The sequence below is a fragment of the Vigna umbellata genome, chromosome 1 (assembly GCF_029865625.1).
Source record: "Vigna umbellata cultivar VRB3 chromosome 1, Vumbellata_1.0, whole genome shotgun sequence".
In the NCBI taxonomy this organism is placed as follows: Eukaryota; Viridiplantae; Streptophyta; class Magnoliopsida; order Fabales; family Fabaceae; genus Vigna; species Vigna umbellata.
The window spans coordinates 16,481,266-16,506,334 of record NC_142165.1 but is presented as its reverse complement, the minus strand read 5'-3'; the positions used below and the strand labels follow the sequence as shown (position 1 = coordinate 16,506,334).

Sequence of the window (25,069 nt, the reverse complement as noted above, 5' to 3'; positions counted from 1 at the left end):
GATTATATTGAAATTGAATTTATAAATAAAAGGTAGTTAGAGAAAATAGAGAAATAGTTTAGAAAAACAAATATATAAATAAATAATTTTAAAAAGAATAATTTTGAAAGACATCCTGAAGCATGTTGGGACCATGAACATGATACCTTAAATTTTGTCCGAAAGTCGAATTCATAGCACTCACGGGGCAACAATGGTGCATGTAAGGACATAAAAATTTATGATGCTAAGCACAGCTTTGTGTTCCATCATCCTTCTCATACCTCATTTCACCATCAAAATGATACACTTCCAGACCCCACAACATAAACTTCAATCACTAACATTTTTTGTATAATTTTTTTTATTTACTGAATAATATATATATATTCCATCACAAACATTAAATTCAATTATATCTCAGGATCCTTATAGCATTCAAAATGGTAAGAGTACATGAAAAGTAAGGTTATTTGAAATTAGAAAAAACTAAATAAATAATAAAAAAATTATATATAATTAGTTTAATTTAAATGACATAATATAGAATGAAATTGATTAGATAATAGTAGAATGTTCTTGATGGTAATTTAATAAAATTAAGTTTGGATTAAAATTGAAAATATTTTTTTTAAAAAAAAATATAAACTTTATGAATTTGAATAAGTAATTATAAATTATGTATACATTTTTTTCACATACCGATTTTAAAAAAATTTAAAATATAATAAAACATATGAAATTTACCATAAATGTTTTACAACACGATTTACTTACTTAAACAAATTATTTCTTTCGTATAGTTTGTTTTGTATTTTTCTTTAATAAGATAGAATGAATTACCCATAATAACTAAAAATTAAGAAGTAACTTATATCTATATAGTGCATAAACTACTTTGATATATCACATATAATTAGAAATATCAAATTGAATTTGATTTGAAATGTATTAATTAGTATGAGTACATGTGTATTCATATTAGCATGTAATTCTGTTCTCATTTCAATTATTATTTTTTATTTTATTAAATAACTTAAAAGAATTTATATTAACTTTTTTATAATTTATTTTTAAGACATATATTTGGTATTTTATTTCATTTTATAATTATTTAATTTTTATCCTATTGATATTTATATATAATTCTAGTTTATTTCTTAATATTTAATATTGAAGAAAATAAAAAATATATATTTTTCATTTTTTATACTCCATAATATCATTTATTTTTTTTTATTTTTTAATATTTAATTAATATTTATGACAATGAATAAAAAGTATCAGTATGTATAATGAAACCAAAATTTTTTAACTACTTTAGATATAAATACCACACATTTAAATCTCTGAGATTTATACATCCAACTACATTAACCAAATATTTATTTATCATAATATATACATATGCATACAATAATTACTAAATATTTAAACCAAATAATATAGATAATGAAAATATACCAATTTATTTATCACATCACTAAATTAATTTAAATAAATATAAATAATGAAAATGAAGTTATCAACACTTCACTGATAAGTGAAAATACAAATTTATTTATCTTCCTATAAACTTTTAATTATAAATTTGACTGGTCATATATTATAAATATAAATTTTAATAACACTTTATAAAAATTTAGCCTAATCCAATGGTTCACGAAATTTAAATCACAATTTCACTGAGATAACTTAAAAATAAAAACTAATTAATACCTCAAAATCATTCTTTAATTTTTTTTTTAAAATTACTTTTTCATATATAATATATCAATTTAATTATAAACATATTTAAAAAACTTAAATATACTTATGTTATTACAATTATATATATATATATATATATATATATATATATATATATATATATATAAGATATTATTTATATTATAAATTATTTTATTTAAGATAGTCAACTATTTATATAATATAAATTTAAATAAAATAAAAATATACTTTTTTTAAAGTATTCTTCAAAAATTATATTTGTTTTATATTAAATATTTAACTATAAAATTTAAATATAATTAATGACTATGAAAAGAGGATGTTAAAAATAATAATTTTATTTTTATTTTTTGGTAAATAAAATGAATTATGAATTAAGATTATAGTTATACTTATATTTTTATTAATTTTAAATAATTATTCATCTTTCTTGAACTTTTAATAAAAAATAAAATCACGAGCATTATATTTAATTGTTATATTATAAGATTGATATTTGGAGGAATTTTAATTTCTTTACCAAATAAAACAGATATTTCAATCAAATTACACCTATTCAATTTCCATCAAATGTTATATTATTAAATATACTTTAGAATTTTTGACATAAATTATATATTTAAAGATTTGTATTAATCTAAAATATCCAGCGATCTAATATCTTTTTTAAAATAGAAATTATTTAATAAATTTTGTTGTCGTTCAGTTTCGCAAGTGATATAAACCATCATGATAATACTAAATTATAATTTAATAACTAAGTTGACAAAAACTTATCAATACTATGTAAAATTTATATCAATATAATATTATTTTTTATAAATTATTATTCTTATTATTACATATACAACAGTATTTAAGAAAGAATAAAGTACATGCATAAAGATTCACTTAATAATTTATTATTTATTGATATAAATAAAATGCATTAAAAATATAATTAAATGTGATAATTATCATAAAAATATAAATTCAGCTGTTTAATTCACTTAATAAAGATTCACTTAAAAATTCAGCTGTTTAATTTTTAATCAAACAATTAAAAATATAAGTATAATTAAATGTGATAATTATCATAAGATTAGAATTTGGAGGGATTTACTGAAAAGTTTAAGTTTTCTTTCGATATATATAAATACAGTACAGTGATAGTTGCTATACACAGACACACATTTGTCATTATAAACAGTGTGGGACTAGCTTCAGTGCTGCAAATTGAGCGGTATCATTCGTTCCTAGTTCTTCACGCCACCAAAAAGCAGAGAGTGTGAAGATTTTTGAAAGCAGAATAATGAAGCTTGGTTTCTTTCTGTTCTCTCTAGTTTTCTACCAGATGATACTAGAACCTGGGATCTTCAAAGTAGAAGGTGATGATCATGAAGATGAGTTTGTGAGAGTAAGAGGGGTGCAGCTTCTCTTGAATGGGAAACCCTACTATGCTAATGGTTATAATGCTTATTGGCTCATGTACATGGCCTCTGATCCATCTCAGAGAAACAAGGTCTCATCTGCATTTCAAGTAGCTGCAAACCATGGACTTAGCATAGCAAGAACATGGGCTTTCAGTGATGCTGGAGATAACCCCCTTCAATACTCTCCTGGATCCTACAATGAAGACATGTTCCTGGTCAGTTTTCATTTCCATTTTCTAATCTCAATGTATTCTTTTCTACAGAGATTAAAGATGGTTTTGCTTAAATGTAATTAATTAGTTGTTTAATTATAATGTTATATATAGTCTATTTTGCACTGGCATTCCATTACATATCATCATTGAATTAACATCTAACACAGATATATTATGCGTTGTGATTAGATAGATCGATGACAGTGTAACTTAGTTTTTCTGCGAAATGTATGCCTGCTATAATTGGTGTACAGTTTTTCTGCAGCAGTAATAATGATATTTTGGCTGTGTGAATAATGAAGGGACTGGACTTTGTAATATCAGAAGCCAGAAAATATGGGACCAAGTTGGTGCTGAGTTTGGTGAATAACTATGATGACTTTGGAGGAAAGAAACAGTATGTTGAGTGGGCAAAGACTGAGGGCCAGTCCCTACACTCTGAAGATGACTTCTTCACAAACCCTCTTGTCAAGGGATTCTTCAAAAACCATATCAAGGTCATTAGTATATTTTCTTTTCTTTAACATCATTTTTACAAGTTATTGGTGCTAAATCTTATCTTGGAAAATAAATATTATAAGATTGAAGTAGACTTAAAATTTATTTCTTAATTTCAAGGATGTATTACAGAAATTTATTGTTTATTAGATTCATTGTTCATCTATTATTGGATTATTCATTAATATCTAATCATACACTCAAGATATATATACTTCCACGAGATAAGATGAATTTATAGTATATAAATAGATACAAACTTGTTCAAAGTCCCTAATCGACTAAAAGTAAGATCAATTCAAAGTAGATAAATGCAAACCTAATTTGTGAGGGGATAAGACCAATTTAGAGTATCTAAATAGGTCAAACCCAATTTGTGAGGTTCAAACTTGAGTTGTGGAGTTGAGATAGGTTTAAAAATGTATTTATTCACAAAACTTAATCTTATATATCATTTTTGTAAAGTTAAATTAATCTTAATTTTTTAACAACCAATACAAATAGAATGAGATAAGAAGAAAAAGATCTAAAATCATAATAATTCAAAAAAAGTTTACATTCACCAGCTTTTGCAGTTGTTTTGGTCTGTGAGCATAAATGTTTAGTAGCAGAAAGCTACGAAGAATTAATGAACCTGTATAGAGGTTTAGACTTTTCTTAAAGAATGTTGCTACTTGCTACTGATACACACTTGTGATTTTCAACCATCTTAATGTTCACATGTGCACTGTGCTATCGACCACTTCTTCTATAAAGTGCATTTAAGTACAGCTAATGAAACAAACACTACACATGAAGAAAATTTCAGCACTAACTACATATGCAGTAATATTTTATTATTATTAGTTGCTGTCTCAGCTACTTCTGCTCGTGACAACATTTGTACAAAGGTTTTTGAAGTGAAAAAGACATATAACAATGTGGTTTTATGTTTGTCTGCATGATAGAGTGTGCTCACAAGGCGTAATAACTTCACGGGAGTGGTTTACAAAGATGATCCAACCATAATGGCTTGGGAACTCATGAATGAAATTAGATGCCCTTCTGATCATTCGGGAAACACAGTTCAGGTAATTATTATTCTGTTTTTCGATTATGTTTTCTTTTCCATTTCAATTTAAATAAATAGATAAAATAAAAACTTTATGTATCAATGCAAAGAAAAACAGAATTAAGAGAACCCTTTTGGTTATGAAGGAGAAATATAACATTTTAATTTTTTTTAAGACTACAACATTTTGATTAAATTAATATAATTTTGGATTAAAATAAGTAATGTGAAATCTATGTTTTCAAACATTAAGAGATATTTCCCTTTTTGACAGGCTTGGATTACTGAAATGGCATCTTACTTGAAATCCATAGATGGAAACCATTTACTTGAAGCTGGTCTGGAGGGCTTCTATGGACTTTCAAAGAATGAGTCTAATCCAAATTTCCAAGTTGGAACAGATTTCATTGCAAACAATCAAATCCCAGCCATTGATTTTGCCACAGTTCATTCATACCCTGATCAATGGTGTGCCATTTCACTTTTATTTAATGATGATGCATAATTTTCAAACATGACACATTTTTTGTTTTTAACATTCATTTGACACCATGTAGGATTATCTTTGTCGAATTTTCAAATCATCACAGTACACAATTTTAAAATTTAATGATACTTAACATATCAAATGAGTGTTTTTGTCACGTTGACATGACAAGGTACTATACTCTAACAAAAAAACATGCATTTATACACATTCTATGTGTATATATCTCAATTTTTTTAATGATAGAACATGATATAATATATAAGTGGATGTAAATCTTATCATCAAAGTTAGTTTGACAAGATTAAGTTAGACATAAAATTTTCTTCCTAACAATTCCATTAATATTAATTTCTTATTTTGGAAAAATGTTTTATATTTTTATAATGTTAAATTGGGTAAGGTTACGAGAAGGTTATAAGAATAAATTTATATTAGAAGTTATCAAATAATTATTAAGAATGATATATATAGTGTTTATTGGATAAGGAAAGAAAGGTTAAGAAGTTATTATGTTATGTTTTATAGTCATTATAGCAAGTTATTTATAATAATTGGGAGTATGTTTTGTAAATATGAAAAATCTAATGTTAGTGTTGAAATTATATAAAAATATACTAGAAACATGTTTAGAAATATTTAAGTTAAAGTGAGTCTCATTTTCTAATACAGGTTACCAAAATCAAGCAATGAAGAACAAACCTTGTTTTTGGTTCGATGGGTGAATGATCACATCCAAGATGCACAGATTATTATTGAGAAACCAGTTCTGTTTGCTGAGTTTGGAGTATCAGTGAGAAACATGAGCAGTGAGTCAATTACAATAAGGGATGAATTTTTCAACTTGGTGTATTCTTCAATATATTCATCAGCAAGTGATGGTGGTGCAGCAACTGGTGGCTTGTTTTGGCATCTGTTAGCAGAAGGAATGGATGCTTTTAAAGATGGCTATGAAGTGCCCTTAGATGAGAATAGCTCAACTGCTACTTTGATTGCTCAAGAGTCTCAAAAGCTAAACAGAATCAGGATGAAGAAATTCTCCATTGTTAACACTAAAGCAAAGCAAGTTAGAAACTGAGACAAGACTTTGTAACATTATTAACACAAAGCCCTTTAATATTAGACATTATATCTGTGCATGAAAGATAAATTATAAGTGTGTCTGTGTTCATCAATCTATAATACTATTTATGTTTTTTGGTATGCAAAAATGAATTAATAACATTTTGGTGTAATTAAGTTTTCAAATATTTTTTTCAAAGTTCTTGTTTATGAATTATTAAAAATTCAAAATTATTGCTAGAACATAAATAAGTTTGTCAAACAAGTTTAAATTATTTAAAGGATATAGTGAATTTTAATTTTCAAATTTTTTGATATTGAAAGATTAGAAAGAAATATAAATCTTTAGTTCTTACCTTATTATTATTATAGATGATTTTATATTAATTGTTCAATGTTGTTTGGTAATTCAGCTCTTTTGATACCATATTTCATATATAAACTATTTCACTAATTAATTCACTTTAATATGAACTACCTTTTAGTTTTCAAAATAATTTTTATATCTTCATTTTAACACAATAATAAATACTTGTGGAAACTACGAGCAAGTGTTTTTTTTATTCTAGAAAAAATGTATTAAATTATAAAATAATTTTTATTAAAAATAATTATAAAAATAAATAATTTGTATAAATTTTGTAATTTAATATAAGTAAGATACATTTTAGTCCTCCTCCTTCAAAAAAATCTTAACTTTTGGTCCTTCAAAACTAACAGCGAAAAAAATAAAATATTAACGTTTTTTTTAAACAAAATGAGTACCTTACTTTGAAAGAGGAACTAAAAACAAATTCGTTTGATAGTTTAGAGACTAAAAACATATTTAATCAAAAAGTAATAAGTTAATAAAATAGTTTGGTGCAACAAAAACTGTTTATTCAAACCAATAATTCTTACATGTAGTGTAACTTGGAGTATACAATGGAGCAAACTAATCCTATTACACTTTTTGCAACAAATTCCTTCAAATCACTGCAACAAACTCCTTCATATCATTGTTCCATCTTTGATTGTTGCATTCCTCACTACAACTACAATGCCAGATCTAATGTAGAATCCCTCTTCAGGCCTATCAGCTTCTTCAACACCCTGTGAACTCATCCAAAAAACTGAATCAACAAACTTGGATAGTGAACTACCATGTTTGAGTTTTTCAAGCAACACTTACATCAGCATTGGCAATGATTACATTTTTTCCTATCTTGGCATTCTTGTCAATGATGCACTTCCTTCAAAATATTGGAACAGGAAATCAGCATAAATTAGAAACAAAAAATTTATAATTTTTACGGAATAGATTTTAAGTCTAATTCGTAAATTTGTGATAATTCCTAAATTATAATTAATAGAATATTTGACATATGACACAATTATCATTAACTGACATCATGGTACCTGATTTTGGTATTCTCTCCAACACCAATTGGAACCTTTCCCGTTTCCAGCAGAGATGCAATTTCAGAATCAGTTTGATAACAGTCAGCACCCATCATCATGGTATCCTGCATATTAAGAGGGTCATGGAAAAGATGTGTAAAATGCACCTTCCTTCTACCCCACCGATTTTCAATTGTGACAAGTATAACCATTCATGATGCAGAGAAAAAGTGCAGAATAAGCTTACCTGAAGCTCTGAACCAGCCTCTAAACGTGAGCGCAAACCAACAATAGAATGTTGAACTTTACAGTGATTCAAGTAACAGCCATGAGAAATAATTGCATCCACAATCTGCAAAAACCAAGCTCAGTTATTCATTTTTTGTAATAGCATGTAACGAAGGAAGGTCATGAGCGTGAGGAGACACGTGGAGACAGGCGCGTGAGGAGAAATAATGTGAGGCTCAAAAATTATGATTAGGTAAGAGCACATTAAATAGAAGTTCGTTAGAGGAGAGAGGGTGTGTGTGTTGTCATTACTTCTCTCTGTCATTTTTCATTTCTTTCTATGCCTTCCTCTTTCTTTGCTTTTGTCACTTTCTGTTACATGGGAATTGTACTACATTTCATGTAAGAACCAAATACAGAAAAGCTTACGAAATGCTATTATAACATCATTCCAATTTTCACAAAATTGCGTTACTGTTACATTGCCCTTCTTACATAGCATAAAAAAAGGAAGAAAACCAGTAAAAGTTTTCCCTCTTACCCTGCATTTTATTGCTCTAGTGGGTGGGTTGTTTCTTGGGGAAGTGAAGAATGGCCTCTGCTGATCATAGAATTCAAATCTTGGAGACTACAAATAATAAAACCAGTAAATGTGTCAGAATGTTGGAAAAAAAAATGTGATAATTGCATTGCTTTTTGCAAATATTATCAAGCTCATTATTATAAAGATTAACACAAACTTGGGCTCTGCATATACTACTTCAAGTGTTCTAAACAGTGGAAGATTCAAATTGTTTTTAAATTGAATTGAGATTAACTTTCATTCTTGGCTAACCAGTTGCAGTAAACAATTGGAATTGGCTGAAACAAACTTCAAATTAAGAATTACATATAAAGGAAATAAACCTGTTCTGTTAGGTCCAGATTGGCTTCAAAGAAGGACTTGATAGTTCCAATATCTTTCCAGTAATTCGTGAACATATATGCCTGAAAATATAAACAGAAACAAAAGCATCAAGAACAGAAAGGAGTTTAACTTCATTAGCATAAGAGAATTCAATTCCATGGTTTGGATTGTTTCTCACTTGGACTTTGTGGTCCCTCAAAGAAGATGGGATGATTTCAGATTCTAAGTCATTGCCGGAAGGACAGCTCCACCTTAGCAGTTTCAGCAGGACTTCAGTTCTGAATACAAAAACACCCATTGGAGAAAGAAAAGGATATTTCTCTGCTTCTTCTTCACTTAAGCCTAGGAGAGTGGTATCCACACGCTGCAGTTATCAAAGGTGACAGTGAATTAGCTTTGAACACTTCATATTTCATTGAATAAATGGGTCGGAAATGTGAGAGTTAGTTAAGGCAGAGATAATGTACCATTGCGTTCACGTCTACTTCATTTGGATTACCTACAAACTCTGTAATCATTCCCCTTCTATCAATTTTCATCAGCCCATGATCAGATGCACCGCTACAAGATAGCACATAATAAGGTGGTTTTCCTTGATTGTTTTTTGTAATAAAAGCAAACTTCACAGATTTTTTATAGAGATCAAGTTCAATGCATTTTCAATGTAAAGATTTTCAAACTGTGTAAAAATTATCTATATCAGTACATATTCTCTCTTTTGCATACACATACCTTTCATCCATAGGTACACATGAAACTGTGATATCAGCATTGTTCTCACTGTGTGTCTGAAGCATATAGTATTAGTTTTAGAAATTGGTCATTGAATGTTTCTGTAAGCACAGTTCTCATGAACTATATACAATATATGTAATTTTAGCTGAGAAATTAAGTTGTACCTCCACAAGCTGCATATAGTCCATCCGGCAAAGATGGTCACCAGAAATTATCATTATGTGTTCAATATTCTTGTTCTTGGCATCCTGCATGATAATCATCCACACACACATTCATTTTATGGTTACTAAATAAGCAATTTTAGCATAGATGCATGTAGCATTCAAAATATCTACCTCAAAAACCCAGGTAAATCGTCTCACTGCATCAGCTGTTCCTTGGAACCATTTGTTCCCAGATTCTCCAGGAGTTTGAGTAGCAGCCAAGACCTGTTTCATGCAAATTACTCCCACTTTGATCAGTGAGTAGATTAGATTCACTGATAAATTTCTTCAAACTTGTTTGTCAAATCCATTTCAAATCTCACTCTTTTTTTCAAACAACTAACCTCCACAAAACCACCTCCAAAGTTCACTCCATTTCCAAAATTATATGTGCGAGACAGGTGAGCATTGAGGGAGCAAGAGTTGAACTGAGTTAAAACGTACACTTTCCTGATGCCACTGTTGATGCAATTGCTCATAGGAATATCTATGAGTCTGTAACTCCCTCCAATGGGAACCTGCAAAATTGATAATTATTAATTAATATCTCCTCACATACAGATATATATATATATATATATATATATATATATATATATATATATATATATATATATATATATATATATTTCAGCACATTCAGAAATCCTGCAACTGCTTGAAGGAAGAACTGTGATGAGAATCCTTTACGTTAGTGCATGCACCCGTGTCTCAAAATTCAAAACAAAAACCTCTAAAGAAGTTTATATAAATTAGAAAACCATACAGCGGGCTTGGCTCTTGTGCGGGTAAGAGGAAAGAGTCGAGTTCCAGCACCTCCACCCAATATGATGGCAGCTACGTTTTCAGGGTTTACCTTTGGACTCTGAAAATCAAACCCAACGTTAGTATTTAGCATCCAAAAGAACCAACAAACCAAGCAACATTAACCAAAACGAAAACATCTCATGCACCAACATGTCACTCACATCAGATGACAAAAAACCCACGTAAGTCTATAAAGAAAAGTTATTGAATAATTTAATACATTTCATGAAAATATGAACATTTTTTCATCATTGAAACATGCATATAGGTTATTACCGGGTACTCTTGGTCGAGGTCGGGAGTGTAAACAGCGCGTGCAATGCCAGACTTAGAACTTGCAGCCTTAAAACTCTTGCATGGTTTAGTATTCGGAAATCTTACGTTAAGACTTCTCTTCGTGCTCTCACCCCAGAAGCCTGAACTTGTTCTTTTTATCTTAAATCCTTTGTTAGCTATGATATTACGACTTGCATTGAGAGTTGCCATAGTTGCATTCATCATGTTCTATTTCACACAAAGCCCACACTCTTCCGAAGCAGCTAAACAATGCACAGACTTAGAAGCTATTACTTCTTCAAGTGACCAAATATATAGAGGTTTGTTGGAGACCCATTGCCAAATGAGTCGTCATTATATACCAGCAAAAAAATGGCAGAACTTTCTATAGTTCCTGACTCATTACATGCTATACAATTATGTTACGAGGAATCAGGGATATTAACATAACCTTTCTACTTTTTTTTACGTCTTCTTTAACTTCCTTAAACTTGTTTTTGTCTTAAACAAAAACATCTGTTCTAAATATTGACATCTCTTTTTAATACGAAATAAAATGTCTATTACAAATCTCGATAGTTACACTTCTCAAGTCAAATGTGTCACCTACCTTTGTCGTACCACAATTTTGTACCTAGTATGTAATTTTTTTACTTTTTTTTTCATTCTTTATATATGTTTTAACTGTGCCTTTTTGTTTCTTTGGGATAACGACGAATGTGCTTATCTCATCCTGAAAACTACATTTCTCTTGCATTATATTGCCACAATGCAAAATATCTTGCCATTTTTTCATAAAAAAAACTATTTTCTTTTTCTTTTATGCATATGTTATTATTCATCTTGTGATAGGGTTACAACTTACAACCCTACCACACTGTTCATTTCACATTATTGCTATTGATTTCTCTTATGCGTTGTGGATCACAATAGCAATCTCCATAAGTTAGAGAATATTATTTCATGAATTAAAATTTATTAATTAAAAAATATAATTTTAGATTGTTCTATCTTGTTTATTTAATAAAATTTTCACGATAAAACAAGTTTTTATTATATATATGAGCACAAATATTAGCTTACAAGTTATTTATATAAAATTGGATTACATTTAAAATTTATTTACTCATATAATATTATAATCATCCAAAATCTATTTTAATTTGTTAAGTTTATTGAATCTTATTAAGTTGTTATCAAATAATCCATCTAGTTCTACGTTTGAAATCTGTATATTTTGATGTAATTAAAGATGTTAAAAATTTTACATTGATTATAAATGAAACTAATTTACAATATATAAATAATATACAAGTGAGTGCAAACATAATGTTACAAGTCAGTTTTACAAAACAAAATCTTATATTATAAACCAATTTTGAAAAGTTAAATTAATTTTAAAATTGACTTATTAAGAATATTTATCCTAATTTATAATATTTAATAAATTGTAATTGCTAAAAGAAGAGTGTATTAAGAAAAGTATGTTAGAAAGAATAACACTTTTATTGAATGTATTATTCTCTCAGCACGACAAATTTGGTCTTCTATGGTTGTGTATTGTGTTGTTAACTGGGGATGATGGTGTTGTCTCGTGGGGTTTACATTTAGGATTTGGTTCCATGTGAGATAAAGATGATGTTTCGTATTTGTGGTCTCGTGACTTTGCCTTTTTTTCTTTGCCTTGTCCTCAATAAGAAATAGGCTAAGTATAGACGTGTAATAACTTTTTGACATGATGATGAGGTAATGTTTTGGTTAATGAGTCAAATTAATGTACCATAAGTAATAGTTCATCAGCTTTTCTCGACATTAGATATGTTATTTCTTTCTCTTGAAAAAAAATGGCTAAATCTATTTACTCTAGGAGACCATGATGATGATGATAATAGAGTAGTGTTGTAGTTAATGTGTCAAAATTAATTACTATATATGGTATTATAGGTAATGAAGTAGTCGTGTAGTTAATGTGTCAAATTAATTTTAACATATCTCTGTCAGATTTTATTACTAAATTATATTATTGGAAACAAATATTTAAAAGTCGAAACAGAAAATTTTCCTTTTTGTTGCCTTGAATAATTTAATGTCCATTTTGTATAATTATATATATAAGAATGGGGCTTGCTAACGCGTACGCCTGTTTTTCAGTTGGTACATTTTAGCAATGTGTACCGGGTTTTAGTAGACAAAAATATCCTTATATATCATGGATTCTAAGTTTTAAGGTTAAGGGTATTTTAATAATTTTCATTCTCAAAACTTAAAAAAAAAAAAAGAAACCCCCAAACCCTTGCTCACCTCTCTCATTCCTCTCAATCCTTTCTCTTTCATCTCTCTCACTCTAACCTTTTCTCTGTCATCCTACTGTAGTCCCAATTGAAAAAATCAGAAACACCCTACTGTCTCTGTCATCCCTACTGGAGTCTCAATTGAAAAAATCAGAAACACCCTACTGTTGCCCCAATTGAAAAAAATCAGAAACACTTGCCGTTAAACAATCTTACAAAAAAATGATTTTATAATGAGTTTTGATCTTATAATTTTTGTCTCATCTAATTTTATCCAATTTTCACAAGCATAAAGGAATTGGTAATTGACCTGGAAAAAATCAGAAATACTTGTTAAACAATTTCTTACAAAAAATGATTTTATAATGAGTTTTTATTTTATAATTTTTGTCTTATCTAATTTTATCTAATTTTCACAAGCATAATGACATCAGAGGAATTGGTAATTGGCCTGGAAAAAATCAGAAACGCTCGTTGTTAAACAATTTCTTACAAAAAATGACTTTATAATGAGTTTTCATTTTATAATTTTTGTCGTATATAATTTTATCTAATTTTCACAAGCATAATTGACATCCGAAAGAATTGGTAATTGGCCTGGAGGGTTTTTTTTAGAGATGATGATTCAACATATGCAGATGATGAAATTAGAGAAATTAGTAAAGATGGTGAAATTGAAGAGATCTTGAATGAACCTTTGCCTGAAGGTGAATATGTCAATGACTCAACTCTTTACAAAGGCAAATTGTTTAAAGGCAAGTGTTTCTGATATTTTCAATTGGGACTACAGTAGGGATGACAGAGAAAAGGTTGGAGTGAGAGAGATGAAAGAGAAAGGATTGAGAGGAATGAGAGAGGTGAGCAAGGGTTTGGGGGTTTTTTTTTTTTTTTTTAAGTTTTGAGAATGAAAATTATTAAAATACCCTTAACCTTAAAACTTAGAATCCATGATATATATAAGGATATTTTTGTCTACTAAAACCTGGTACACATTGCTAAAATGTACCAACTGAAAAACAGGCGTACGCGCGTTAGCAAACCCCTATAAGAATAATTACCATAAGTATTGATGTATTTGGTTTTATTATAATAATGAAAGAAATTATAGTTTTCATATAAATAGTTTAATTTCATTATTTTTATTTTAAATTAATTAATAATTAGGATAATTATTCATGTAAGTTTTTAATAATTGTCACTGTATTTATTAAAATAAAAGTGATTCTTTTAAGATTAATTGTATATTTAATTTAATTTTCACTCTAATAAACGTTTGTCACAATTATTAAATATTAACAAAAATTCACTCAAATAATGTCAACTGATTATGCAAAGTAAAAAAAATGAGTTTAAAGCTATGAATTAGATTGAAGTTTTCAACCTGTCTAAAATAAAAATAAAAATAAAAAATAAAAAATAAATTGTTTAAATTACTTGAATAATTTAAATTGATATATATCAACATTGTATTCAGATAATTGAGTATAGATGTCATTTGTTGTATAATTTACTAGTACAAAAATCGCGTACAACGCCGAATATTTTGGGCTTTTAATGTCGAAATCGCGAACGATGTTATATTAGGAGACGTTAAATTGACGTCGAATTTAAAAAATTCGACATTCGACGTTAATCAATTTTTTTTAATTAATTGTCATCCTTTTCATGAACTATGAACATGTAGGTCCTGTTCACTTGAATGGATTTGGGAGAGAGTGATTGAGGGGATTTGAAAGTAAATTTTGTTGTTGTTTATTTGAGTGGATTTGGAGGTAAGTAAGAGTGAATTTGAAAGTAGTGAATTTGAAAGTAAAGTTTGTGAGAATTAGTGTATGATTTGATTGACATGACAGATTAAAAAAATTTACTTCGAAATCCATTCTCATTTACTTTCAAATCCATTCATATAAACAACAAAAAAAATTTACCTTCAAATCCTCTCAAATCCCTTCAATCACTCTCCCCCAAATCCATTCAAGTGAAAAAAGCGGTAGTGTAGTATCAACAACAAACAATAATAACCAACAACAAACAAGTTCAACACATAAGTTCTTCAAAATGAAAACGAAAACTAACATTCAAAAAGTGGGTTCATCATAATAAAGTTTCGTCACCGGTGAGAGAGAAAACAGAATGCGCCTATGAAGGACAAGAACACGAAAATAGTCGGTTAAAACAAACTAAAATCATACATAAAGTAGTTAATTAACCTGCATTTGTATCAAATGAAAATGAAAGAAAGATTACATCTGATGCTCGTTAAACTTCGTTCGAGAAAAATTTGAGAAGAAAAGAGGATATCGCACGCTAAGATAAAGTGAATGAATTTTCAATCTCCCGGTTTTTAATGAATTCACTAACCTTTTGACATCGAATTTAAAGGGCATTCAACGTTTTATATCCTTTTACGTCGAATTACAATTCTAAACGACATTTAATAATTGCATTTATTTACAAAAATGTCACCGCTCATTTTTAAAATTAGCTATTCAGTGATTCGACGTTAAACACATGACGTTATATGTTATTTTTGTACTAGTGATTGCATAAAGAGAAAAAGGGTTACGAAGTTACTCTGTTATGTTTTATAATCATTATAACAAGTTATTTATAATAATTGAGAGCATTATGGTATGGTAGGTATATGAAAACCTAATGGTAATCTTATATATTTTAAGGTTTAAGTGATATGAAAATATATAAGTATTTAAAAAAATATCTGAGTGTATTTTTTAATACAGGTTGCCGGAATCAAGCAATGAAGAACAAACCTTGTTTTTGGTTCGATGGCTCAATGATCACATACAAGATGCACAAATTATTAGTGAGAAACCAGTTCTGTTTGCTGAGTTTGGAGTGTCAGTGACAAACATGAGCAGTGAGTCAATTAGAATAAGGGATGAATTTTTCAACTTGGTTTATTCCTCAATCTATAATACTATTTAAGTTTTTTGGTATGCAAAAATGAATTAATAACATTTTGGTGTTATTAAGTTTTCAAATATTTTTTCAAAGTTCTTGTTTATGTATTAAAAATTCAAAATTATTGCTAGAATGTAAATAATTTTGCCAAATAAGTTTAAATTATTTAAAGGAAATACTGAATTTAAATTTTCAAATTTTTTGATATTGAAAGATTAGAAAGAAATATAAATCTTTAGTTATTAACCTTATTATTATTATAGATGATTTTATAGTAATTGTTCAATGTTGTCTGGTATAATTCAGCTCTTTTGATACCATATTTCATACATAAACTATTTCACTAATTAATTGACTTTAATATAAACTACCTTTTAGTTTTTAAATTAACTTTTATATCTTCATTTTAACACAATAATAAATACTAGTGGAACGTGTAAGTGTTTTTTTTTACTCTAGAAAAAATTTATTAAATTATAAAATGTTTTTATTAAAAATAAATAATTTGAATACATTTTATTATTAAATAGTTTTTTTATTATTTAGAAATAAGTATTTGAGTTTAAAAATGTAGTTATTAAAGGAATAAAACAGTAAAATAAAATTGAAAAAATAACATGTTTACACGAAGGGTGATCCGAGTTTAAGAATTTTCTAACATTTTACAAATTTTTGTAAATTTTGTAACAAGAGGTTGCTATAACTTTGTTAAAAATATAAATATTTTCTTAATTTCACTAAAATACTCAGTTTTTTTTTCATAAAAAATGTTGTGTAAGATAAAATTTAATATATTCTTCGATCTTTTCAGAAATAATCATTGAATAAATTTCTATGTTTTCCTTTTTATTCAATACTTAAAAAAAAAAAAAAACTAGGCAAGTATTAAGAATAAAATAAAAAAAAAGTAATTTGATAGTTTAAAAGATAATAAGTTAATAAAATAGTTAGGTATGGAGAGATTAACTTTGATCGAAACAAAGCAACATAAACTACTTATTAAAAACAAGAGTTCCTATAAGAAGTGTAACTTGGAGTATACAATGGAGCAAACTAACAAACTCCTTCAAATCACTGCAACAAACTCCTTCAGATCACTGTTCCATCTTTGATTGTTGCATTCTTCACTACAACTACAATGCCAGACCTAATGTAGAATCCCTCTTCAGGTCTGTCAGCTTCTTCAACACCCTGTGAACTCATCCAAAAAACCGAATCAACAAACAAATGTTGGATAGTGAAATACCATGTTTGAGTTTTTCAAGCAACACTTACATCAGCATTGGCAATGATCACGTTTCTTCCTATCTTAGCATTCTTGTCAATGATGCATTTCCTTAAAAATATTGGAGCACGAAATCAGCATAAATCAAAAACAAAAAAACTTATAAATGTTAAGTGGTAGATTTTAAACCTAATTAAACTTTACAAAAACGATTTGTAAGGCTTCATCCATTAAAGAAATCTCACGAAAATCGACTCGTTAGACTTCATCTATTAAAGCAATGACATCTATACAAATTATAATAATGTGTAAATTATAGCTAACATTTTACATACCAGATAATGATCATTTAAGTGACATTATGTACCTGATTTTAGTATTCTCTCCAACACCAATTGGAACCTTTCCCGTTTCAAGCAGAGTTGCAATTTCAGAATCAGTTTGATAGGAGTCAGCACCCATCATCATGGTATCCTGCATATTAAGAGGGTCATGGAAAAGATGTGTAAAATGCACCTTCCTTCTACCCCACCGATTTTCAATTGTGACAAGTATAACCATTCATGATGCAGAGAAAAAGTGCAGAATAAGCTTACCTGAAGCTCTGAACCAGCCTCTAAACGTGAGCGCAAACCAACAATAGAATGTTGAACTTTACAGTGATTCAAGTAACAGCCATGAGAAATAATTGCATCCACAATCTGCAAAAACCAATCTCAGTTATTCATTTTCTGTAATAGCATAAAAAAGAAGAAGAAAACCAGTAAAAGTTTTCCCTCTTACCCTGCATTTTATTGCTCTAGTGGGTGGGTTGTTTCTAGGGGAAGTGAAGAATGGCCTCTTCTGATCATAGAATTCAAATCTTGGAGACTACAAATAATAAAACCAGTACATATATCAGAATGTTGAAAATGAAAACGTGATAATAGCATTGCTTTCTGCAAATATTATCAAGCTCAATATTATAAAGATTAACACAAACTTGGGCTCTGTATATTCTACTTCAAGTGTTCTAAACAGTGAAAGATTCAAATTGTTTTTAAATTGAATTGAGATTAACTTTAATTCTTGGCTAATCAGTTGCAGTAAACAATTGGGATTGGCTGAAATAAACTTCAAATTAAGAATCACAAATAGAGGAAACAAACCTGTTCTGTTAGGGCCAGATTGGCTTCATAGAAGGACTTGATAGTTCCAATATCTTTCCAGTAATTCTTGAACATATATGCCTGAAAATATAAACAGAAACAAAAGCATCAAGAACAGAAAGGAGTTTAACTTCATTAGCATAAGAGAATTCAATTCCATGGTTTGGATTGTTTCTCACTTGGACTTTGTGGTCCCTCAAAGAAGATGGGATGATTTCAGATTCTAAGTCATTGCCGGAAGGACAGCTCCACCTTAGCAGTTTCAGCAGGACTTCAGTTCTGAATACAAAAACACCCATTGGAGAAAGGAAAGGATATTTCTCTGCTTCTTCTTCACTTAAGCCTAGGAGAGTGGTATCAACACGCTGCAGTTATCAAAGGTGACAGTGAATTAGCTTTGAACACTTCATATTTCATTGAATAAATGGGTCGGAAATGTGAGAGTTAAGGCAAGATAATGTACCATTGCGTTCACGTCTACTTCATTTGGTTTACCTACAAACTCTGTAATCATTCCCTTTCTATCAATTTTCATCAGCCCATGATCAGATGCACCGCTGCAAGATAACTAACATTGGTTAACTCCAACAGTTTATTGTTTCTGAAAGACATTTAATAAGGTGGTTTTCCTTGATTGTTTTTTGTGATAAAAGCAAACTTCACAGATTTTTCATAGAGATCAAGTTAAATGCATTTTCAATGTAAAGATTTTCAAACCGTGTAAAAATTATCTATATCAGTACATATACTCTCTTTTGCATACCTTTCATCCATAGGTACACATGAAACTGTGATATCAGCATTGTTCTCACTGTGTTTCTGAAGCATAGTCATCATCAATTAGTATTAGTTTTAGAAATTGGTCATTGAATGTTTCTGTAAGCACACTTCTCATGAACTATATACAATAGATGTAATTTTAGCTGAGAAATTAAGTTGTACCTCCACAAGCTGCATATAGTCCATCCGGCAAAGATGGTCACCAGAAATTATCATTATGTTTTCAATATTCTTGTTCTTGGCATCCTGCATGATAATCATACACACACATTCATTTTATGGTTACTAAATAAGCAATTTTAGCATAGATGCATGTAGCATTCAAAATATCTACCTCAAAAACCCAGGTAAATTGTCTCACTGCATCGGCTGTTCCTTGGAACCATTTGCTCCCAGATTCTCCAGGAGTTTGAGTAGCAGCCAAGACCTGTTTCATGTAAATTACTCCAACTTTGATCAGTAAGGTAGATTAGATTCACTGATAAATTTCTTCAAACTTGTTTATCAAATCCATTTCAAATCTCACTCTTTTTTTCAAACAACTTACCTCCACAAAACCACCTCCAAAGTTCACTCCATTTCCAAAATTATAGGTGCGAGACAGGTGGGCATTGAGAGAGCAAGAGTTGAACTGAGTTAAAACGTACACTTTCCTGATGCCACTGTTGATGCAATTGCTCATCGGAATATCTATGAGTCTGTAACTCCCTCCAATGGGAACCTGCAAAATTGATAATTATTAATATATATATCATCACATTCAGAAATCCTGCAACTGCTTGAAGGAAGAACTGTGATGAGAATCCTTTACGTTAGTGCATGCATCCGTGTCTCAAAATTCAAAACAAAAATCTCTAAAGAAGTTTATATAAATTAGAAAACCATACAGCGGGCTTGGCTCTTGTGCGGGTAAGAGGAAAGAGTCGAGTTCCAGCACCTCCACCCAATATGATGGCAGCTACATTTTCAGGGTTTGCCTTTGGACTCTGAAAAGCTGATCGCTCCAATGCCTAAGGGAAAAATCAAACCCAACATTAGTATTTAGCATCCAAAAGAACCAACAAACCAAACAACAGCAGTAACCAAAACGAAAACATCTCATGCACCAACATGTCTGTCACTCACATCAGATGACAAAAAAACACACGTAAGTCTACCATCTTAATATAAAGAAAAGTTACTGAATAATTTAATACTCTTAATGAAAATATGAACATTTTTTCATCATTGAAACATGCATATAGGTCATTACCGGATACTCTTGGTCGAGGTCAGTGTAAACAGCGCGTGCAATGCCAGACTTAGAACTTGCAGCCTTAAAACTCTTGCATGGTTTAGTATTCGGAAATCTTACGTTAAGACTTCCCTTCGTGCTCTCACCCCAGAAGCTTGAACTTGTTCTTTTTATCCCAAAGATATTACGACTTGCATCGGGAGTTGCAATGGTTGCATTCATCATGTTTTCTTTCGCACAAAACCCACACTCTTCAGAAGCAGCTAAACAATGCAGTGAGTGAAATCAAGTTTTCTTATTATGGTATTGGCCTTTCTATTAATCTGCAAGTGACCAAATATATAGATGAAGTTTGTTGGAGATCCATTGCCAAATGAGTCGTCATTCTATACCAGCGAAAAAAATGGCAGAACTTTCTGTAGTTCCTGACTCATTACATGTTATACAATTATGTTACGAGGAATGAGGAATATTAACACACTACAAGAAATATTATAATTATATACGGATTATAATATGTATGTAATGTAAATATTATATACAGATTTCATATACGAATTTTAAAAAAGAATTACGTACAGATGACCTGAAAAAACACTTTTTAAAATGAAATTGAATTTACTAAGCACGGAACCCTCGACCTCTCTCTCTCGAACCCTAATTCCACCTTTATTCCCTCCAACTTTCATTCCATCTCTCTTCTCTGTCGACCTCTCCTCTCGAGCCTTAATTCTATTTCACATTTCTCTGTAACCTTCATTCCAGCTCTCCTCTTCCTTTCATTCTTCGTTCTTCTTGCATATAACTCTCACATAAAGTTATAAACACTGAAACAATGACAGCAAGTTTCACCATCTTCACCCTCTTACTTTCCTTTTTCGCAGGGACACACAACATAAGCTTCTCTCGTTTTCATTTTCAACCGCTCTCAAAACCCTCAAAAAGAAACCCTTTTCCTTTTTCTTATAATTTTCTATGTTTAAATATTTGTATAAAAATGATGATATTTATCTTAAAGAGTTGAACGATCGATTTTCTTAAATCACCATCGTCAACTCTTCCTGCACGATCGGTGGAACTCGATTAGGGTTCCAGAATATCATCTGCGTCTCTGTGAGGATAATAAAATTTGGGTTTCTGAGAATAAAAAAATTAGGTTTTTTGAGGACAGGAAGGAAGAGAAGTGGGAATGAAGGAAATTTTGGGATAAAATCAAGAAGGAGGAAGAAAAAGGTGGTGATAATAAGTTTAGAGGCATTCATGAGGGCAAGGTTAAGTAAAAAGACACTGAAGGTGTCGATGGCTCAACTTCTTCCAAGGACACTGTATTTGACAACCAAGGTTGTTGGTGTCAGTGCGTTTGCAGATGCAGGAGCTCATCCGAGGATATATCTTTGGCCGAGGTTTTTTCTTGTCTACCATTAATGCTTGTTTATAGAAATTAATCTAACCCCGTGGTGATTTTTTCAAGGAACTCGGGGAAGGGGATTGGGCTTTTCAGTGTTTGGATTATATATTAGTTTAACTTGGTTGGGAGTTTGGTGTGATTTCTGTTGGATAAGTTTTAAATGGACCATTGCCACAAAGTATTTTGTCTTTAGTTCCCATTTGTAAAAGAAGTTAGGTATTGTGTTAGCACTATCATTACCCAGATGTTAGTGGAGATGTTAGTGGAAATGTTAGGTTTAGTTTTTATTATAAATATGGAGATGTAGTTTTGTATGAAGTGTGGTACACTTGTAGTGTGTGCACCGTGGAGAATGGGCAGTGAGAAAGAAGAAAGGAGAGAGTCTCCATGTTTGTGTATTGTGTGCAAGAGAAAGTGTGTGAGCGTGTGTACCGTGAAAGGGAGAATGAGAAGTGTATGTGTTTGTTTGAGTTGTGCAGCACCGTGAGTGAAAGAGAGAAAATAGGTTGTGCCTGTTTGAGAGATTAAAGTGTTGTGTTTGTATTTGTGTAGTATGGATAGTTTTCCAGAAACAGAAACAAATTTATACTAAAAATATATTTCCCAGATAATAGATATATACCTCCCAGTTGTCTACAATTTCTATTTTTCTATTTTGATGATGGTTATGACATGGATAGATATTGTTTTTGGAATAAACTGACTTTTAAAAGGATGGTTATATAGTGCCATGTTGTTGTCTTTGTGATGTTATGGGTGATCATTTTTGTTCAAATTCTCATCTGCATACCACATGATTGACCATTGGCCAGAGGTCTTTCCTGCAGCTACAGATTCACGCTACTTCCGTGACCTTGGATTATCAGCTATTGGATTCTCACCTATGGCAAACACCCCTCTTCTACTCCATGACCATAACGAGGTGATTCCTTTAATTTATTGTATGCATAATTGCTTGTTTTGTCAGTAAGCTTATTTGCATAAGAGTTATCATTGTCTTTAGAATCATATATCTGATTTGTTATTTAGAACTGAAGCTTGCATTAGACCTCGTACACTGGCATTCTGGGTTGACTTTGAGCCTCTTGAAAAACTCCTGTCTGCCAAATCAGAGCATAGTTTTGGTAAAGAAAGTGTAACCATAAAAAATCTTAAGGTTGCATTAGACCTCGTACACTTGGATATCTTGATTTGATTTAAGGTTTTAAAAAGTCTTATTTTTTGACAATTATATATTATGTGCTGTAGGAGACTGGCTTTGGCTGTTATGCTCTTTCTTGCATTTGTTGCATTTGTTGGCTTTGGCTGTTGAGCATTTTTCTATTTATTTTTTATTTTTTGACTTTGTAATTCTCAATAGTTTGCCCCATCTAACAAAAGCCTATTTTATTGCATATTTGCTTGTTGAATCTAGAACACTATAAGTGAAACGAGATTCCACACCCACATTCAATTTTTTTTGTCTCTTCCTAAAAATAAATTTTATGCAAAACTTTCTTTTTTATATAGTTTTGGATACATTAGAACCAGCCTCCATTGATTTTCTTAATCTCTATTTCTCGGTTCAACCAACCCTTCCACAATCGGATTGTAGTCTTTTGAGCTAAGACAAACAGGAATCGCATCTTGCTTTGCAGTATTTTTCCTATTGGATTTTTTTTATTTGAAAATAAATTTAGGATTTGAAAATTCATTTTAGAATTAGAAAAAAAAATTCAAAACAGGATGTTCTGAAAAGTATTTTTTGATCTGAAATATCTTTCAAAATACTTGTTTAATAATTTTTTTTATATTTCATTTTTTGTGTTCTGAAAATATAAAAGACAAAATTTTGAAACAAGTATTTTGGAAAGTAATTTTAAATCTAAAATTATCTTCTGAAAATTTCTTTCTTTTGTTTTCGATGGGTATTTAGAATATGTTTTTCGAATCTAAAACTATTTTTCGATCTTAAAATATTAAAAATAAGATGTTAGAATATTTATTATATTTTTATTTACGAGTGATTTGGAAAGGGGTGGAGGAAGTAGTTTATTCATGTTCGAACTAAAGCCAATTTTATTTTGTGGGATAAGAATCGTTACTGTCTCTATTCTAGTTACTTTTGGAATAAGTATTTAATTATAGTAATTAAACTGGCACAAATAGAAAATTAATTAACCTAGAATAAACCTACAGCCAAAATACTCCCTCATTTTTGGTGGCTAAAGCTATTATTGTATATTGAATGGTTTTGTTGTTCATGGATCTTTATGGTGGCTAAAGCTATTATTATATATTTGGAGAGACCAAATGCTACTTTAGCATCTGTGATACAGTCCCTTAAAAAGTTCATTTTGAAGATAGTGTGTTGGAAGCTTTATTTATGTCGATTAATCTTTTAGTGGTTTGAAAAATCTTTTATCATTGTAAATTGCTTTGACATAGTGCCAGCTTAGATTATTAAATTTGTTTGTTATGAATATATATTAAAATTATGGGTGTTGAATAGGTAACACATTGGAAGAGATTGTTAAAGAATAAGAGTTGTATTTATCTTTTTAATTCTATTTATAAAAAATAATCAGTTCTTGTTATTTGAACATTTGGCAATTCTATTTGACTTTTTATCATTATCAGATATGTAAAACTTATAACTATTGAGTACAATAGAATCATCTATTTTATTTCTTTTATAAAATCATAACTATATATAGATTTTTTTTATATAATTATATATGATTTTTATATACAGATTTTTCTGTATATAATTACATATAAAAAAATTCGTATATAGTTATATACGAATATATTTATATATAACTTATTTATGCACTTTTTATCTATAGAATCTTGTTGACATATAATATCATTTTATATACGAATTTTAAAAGTTATATATAAATTTTAATCGTATATAATTTTGATTTTTCTTGTAGTAACATAAACTTTCTATTTTTTTACGTGTTTTTTAACTTCCTTAAACTTGTTTTTGTCTTAAGAAAAACATCTGTTCTAAATATTGACATCTCTCTTTTTAATAATGATGATAGAACTGGATTAAAATTTGAACAATATTATTTGGACTTCATTTTAAAAATGACTATA

The 25,069-nt window shown here is 29.5% G+C and overlaps 3 protein-coding genes across 3 annotated transcripts; 1 reads left to right on the top strand and 2 right to left on the bottom strand.

Annotated features, from left to right (window-relative positions):
• Positions 1-2,902: 2,902 nt before the first annotated feature.
• LOC124830621 (mannan endo-1,4-beta-mannosidase 7-like) lies at positions 2,903-6,595 on the top strand. The gene is made up of 5 exons (XM_047304397.2): positions 2,903-3,337; positions 3,640-3,834; positions 4,783-4,905; positions 5,161-5,354; positions 6,046-6,595. Exons 1-5 carry the CDS (start codon positions 3,002-3,004, stop codon positions 6,449-6,451), a joined length of 1,254 nt encoding a protein of 417 aa, XP_047160353.1. The 5' UTR covers positions 2,903-3,001; the 3' UTR covers positions 6,452-6,595.
• Positions 6,596-7,298: 703 nt separating this feature from the next.
• Positions 7,299-11,296, bottom strand: LOC124830604 (glucose-1-phosphate adenylyltransferase large subunit 1-like). Its single transcript, XM_088105690.1, has 14 exons — positions 10,975-11,296; positions 10,658-10,756; positions 10,236-10,409; positions 10,024-10,116; positions 9,850-9,933; positions 9,683-9,738; positions 9,418-9,511; positions 9,129-9,314; positions 8,950-9,030; positions 8,585-8,671; positions 8,063-8,167; positions 7,834-7,940; positions 7,607-7,667; positions 7,299-7,527 (listed from the first exon to the last, which is right to left on the bottom strand). The coding sequence occupies exons 1-14, from the start codon at positions 11,197-11,199 to the stop codon at positions 7,426-7,428; spliced, it is 1,554 nt and encodes a 517-aa protein (XP_087961816.1). The 5' UTR covers positions 11,200-11,296; the 3' UTR covers positions 7,299-7,425.
• Positions 11,297-17,151: 5,855 nt separating this feature from the next.
• Positions 17,152-20,863, bottom strand: LOC124830627 (glucose-1-phosphate adenylyltransferase large subunit 1-like). Its single transcript, XM_047304405.2, has 14 exons — positions 20,593-20,863; positions 20,228-20,350; positions 19,888-20,061; positions 19,675-19,767; positions 19,503-19,586; positions 19,324-19,379; positions 19,024-19,117; positions 18,740-18,925; positions 18,561-18,641; positions 18,196-18,282; positions 18,009-18,113; positions 17,780-17,886; positions 17,463-17,523; positions 17,152-17,378 (listed from the first exon to the last, which is right to left on the bottom strand). Exons 1-14 carry the CDS (start codon positions 20,797-20,799, stop codon positions 17,277-17,279), a joined length of 1,560 nt encoding a protein of 519 aa, XP_047160361.1. The 5' UTR covers positions 20,800-20,863; the 3' UTR covers positions 17,152-17,276.
• Between the last annotated feature and the right edge of the window lie 4,206 nt (positions 20,864-25,069).

Bases quoted from the DNA above. Each gene is read 5' to 3' on its own strand.
- LOC124830621 (XM_047304397.2), top strand. From the start codon at position 3,002: ATGAAGCTTGGTTTCTTTCTGTTCTCTCTAGTTTTCTACCAGATGATA. The intron at 4,906-5,160 runs GTAATTATTATT...CCTTTTTGACAG, and splicing joins ATTCGGGAAACACAGTTCAG to GCTTGGATTACTGAAATGGC. The intron at 5,355-6,045 runs GTGTGCCATTTC...TTTCTAATACAG, and splicing joins CATTCATACCCTGATCAATG to GTTACCAAAATCAAGCAATG.
- LOC124830604 (XM_088105690.1), bottom strand. From the start codon at position 11,199: ATGATGAATGCAACTATGGCAACTCTCAATGCAAGTCGTAATATCATA. The intron at 10,410-10,657 runs GTATGGTTTTCT...TCAATTTTGCAG, and splicing joins GCACAAGAGCCAAGCCCGCT to GTTCCCATTGGAGGGAGTTA. The intron at 9,031-9,128 runs GTGAGAAACAAT...TTATATTTTCAG, and splicing joins TGAGGGACCACAAAGTCCAA to GCATATATGTTCACGAATTA.
- LOC124830627 (XM_047304405.2), bottom strand. From the start codon at position 20,799: ATGATGAATGCAACCATTGCAACTCCCGATGCAAGTCGTAATATCTTT. The intron at 19,380-19,502 runs GTACAACTTAAT...ACTATGCTTCAG, and splicing joins ACTATATGCAGCTTGTGGAG to AAACACAGTGAGAACAATGC. The intron at 18,926-19,023 runs GTACATTATCTT...TGATAACTGCAG, and splicing joins AAGTAGACGTGAACGCAATG to CGTGTTGATACCACTCTCCT.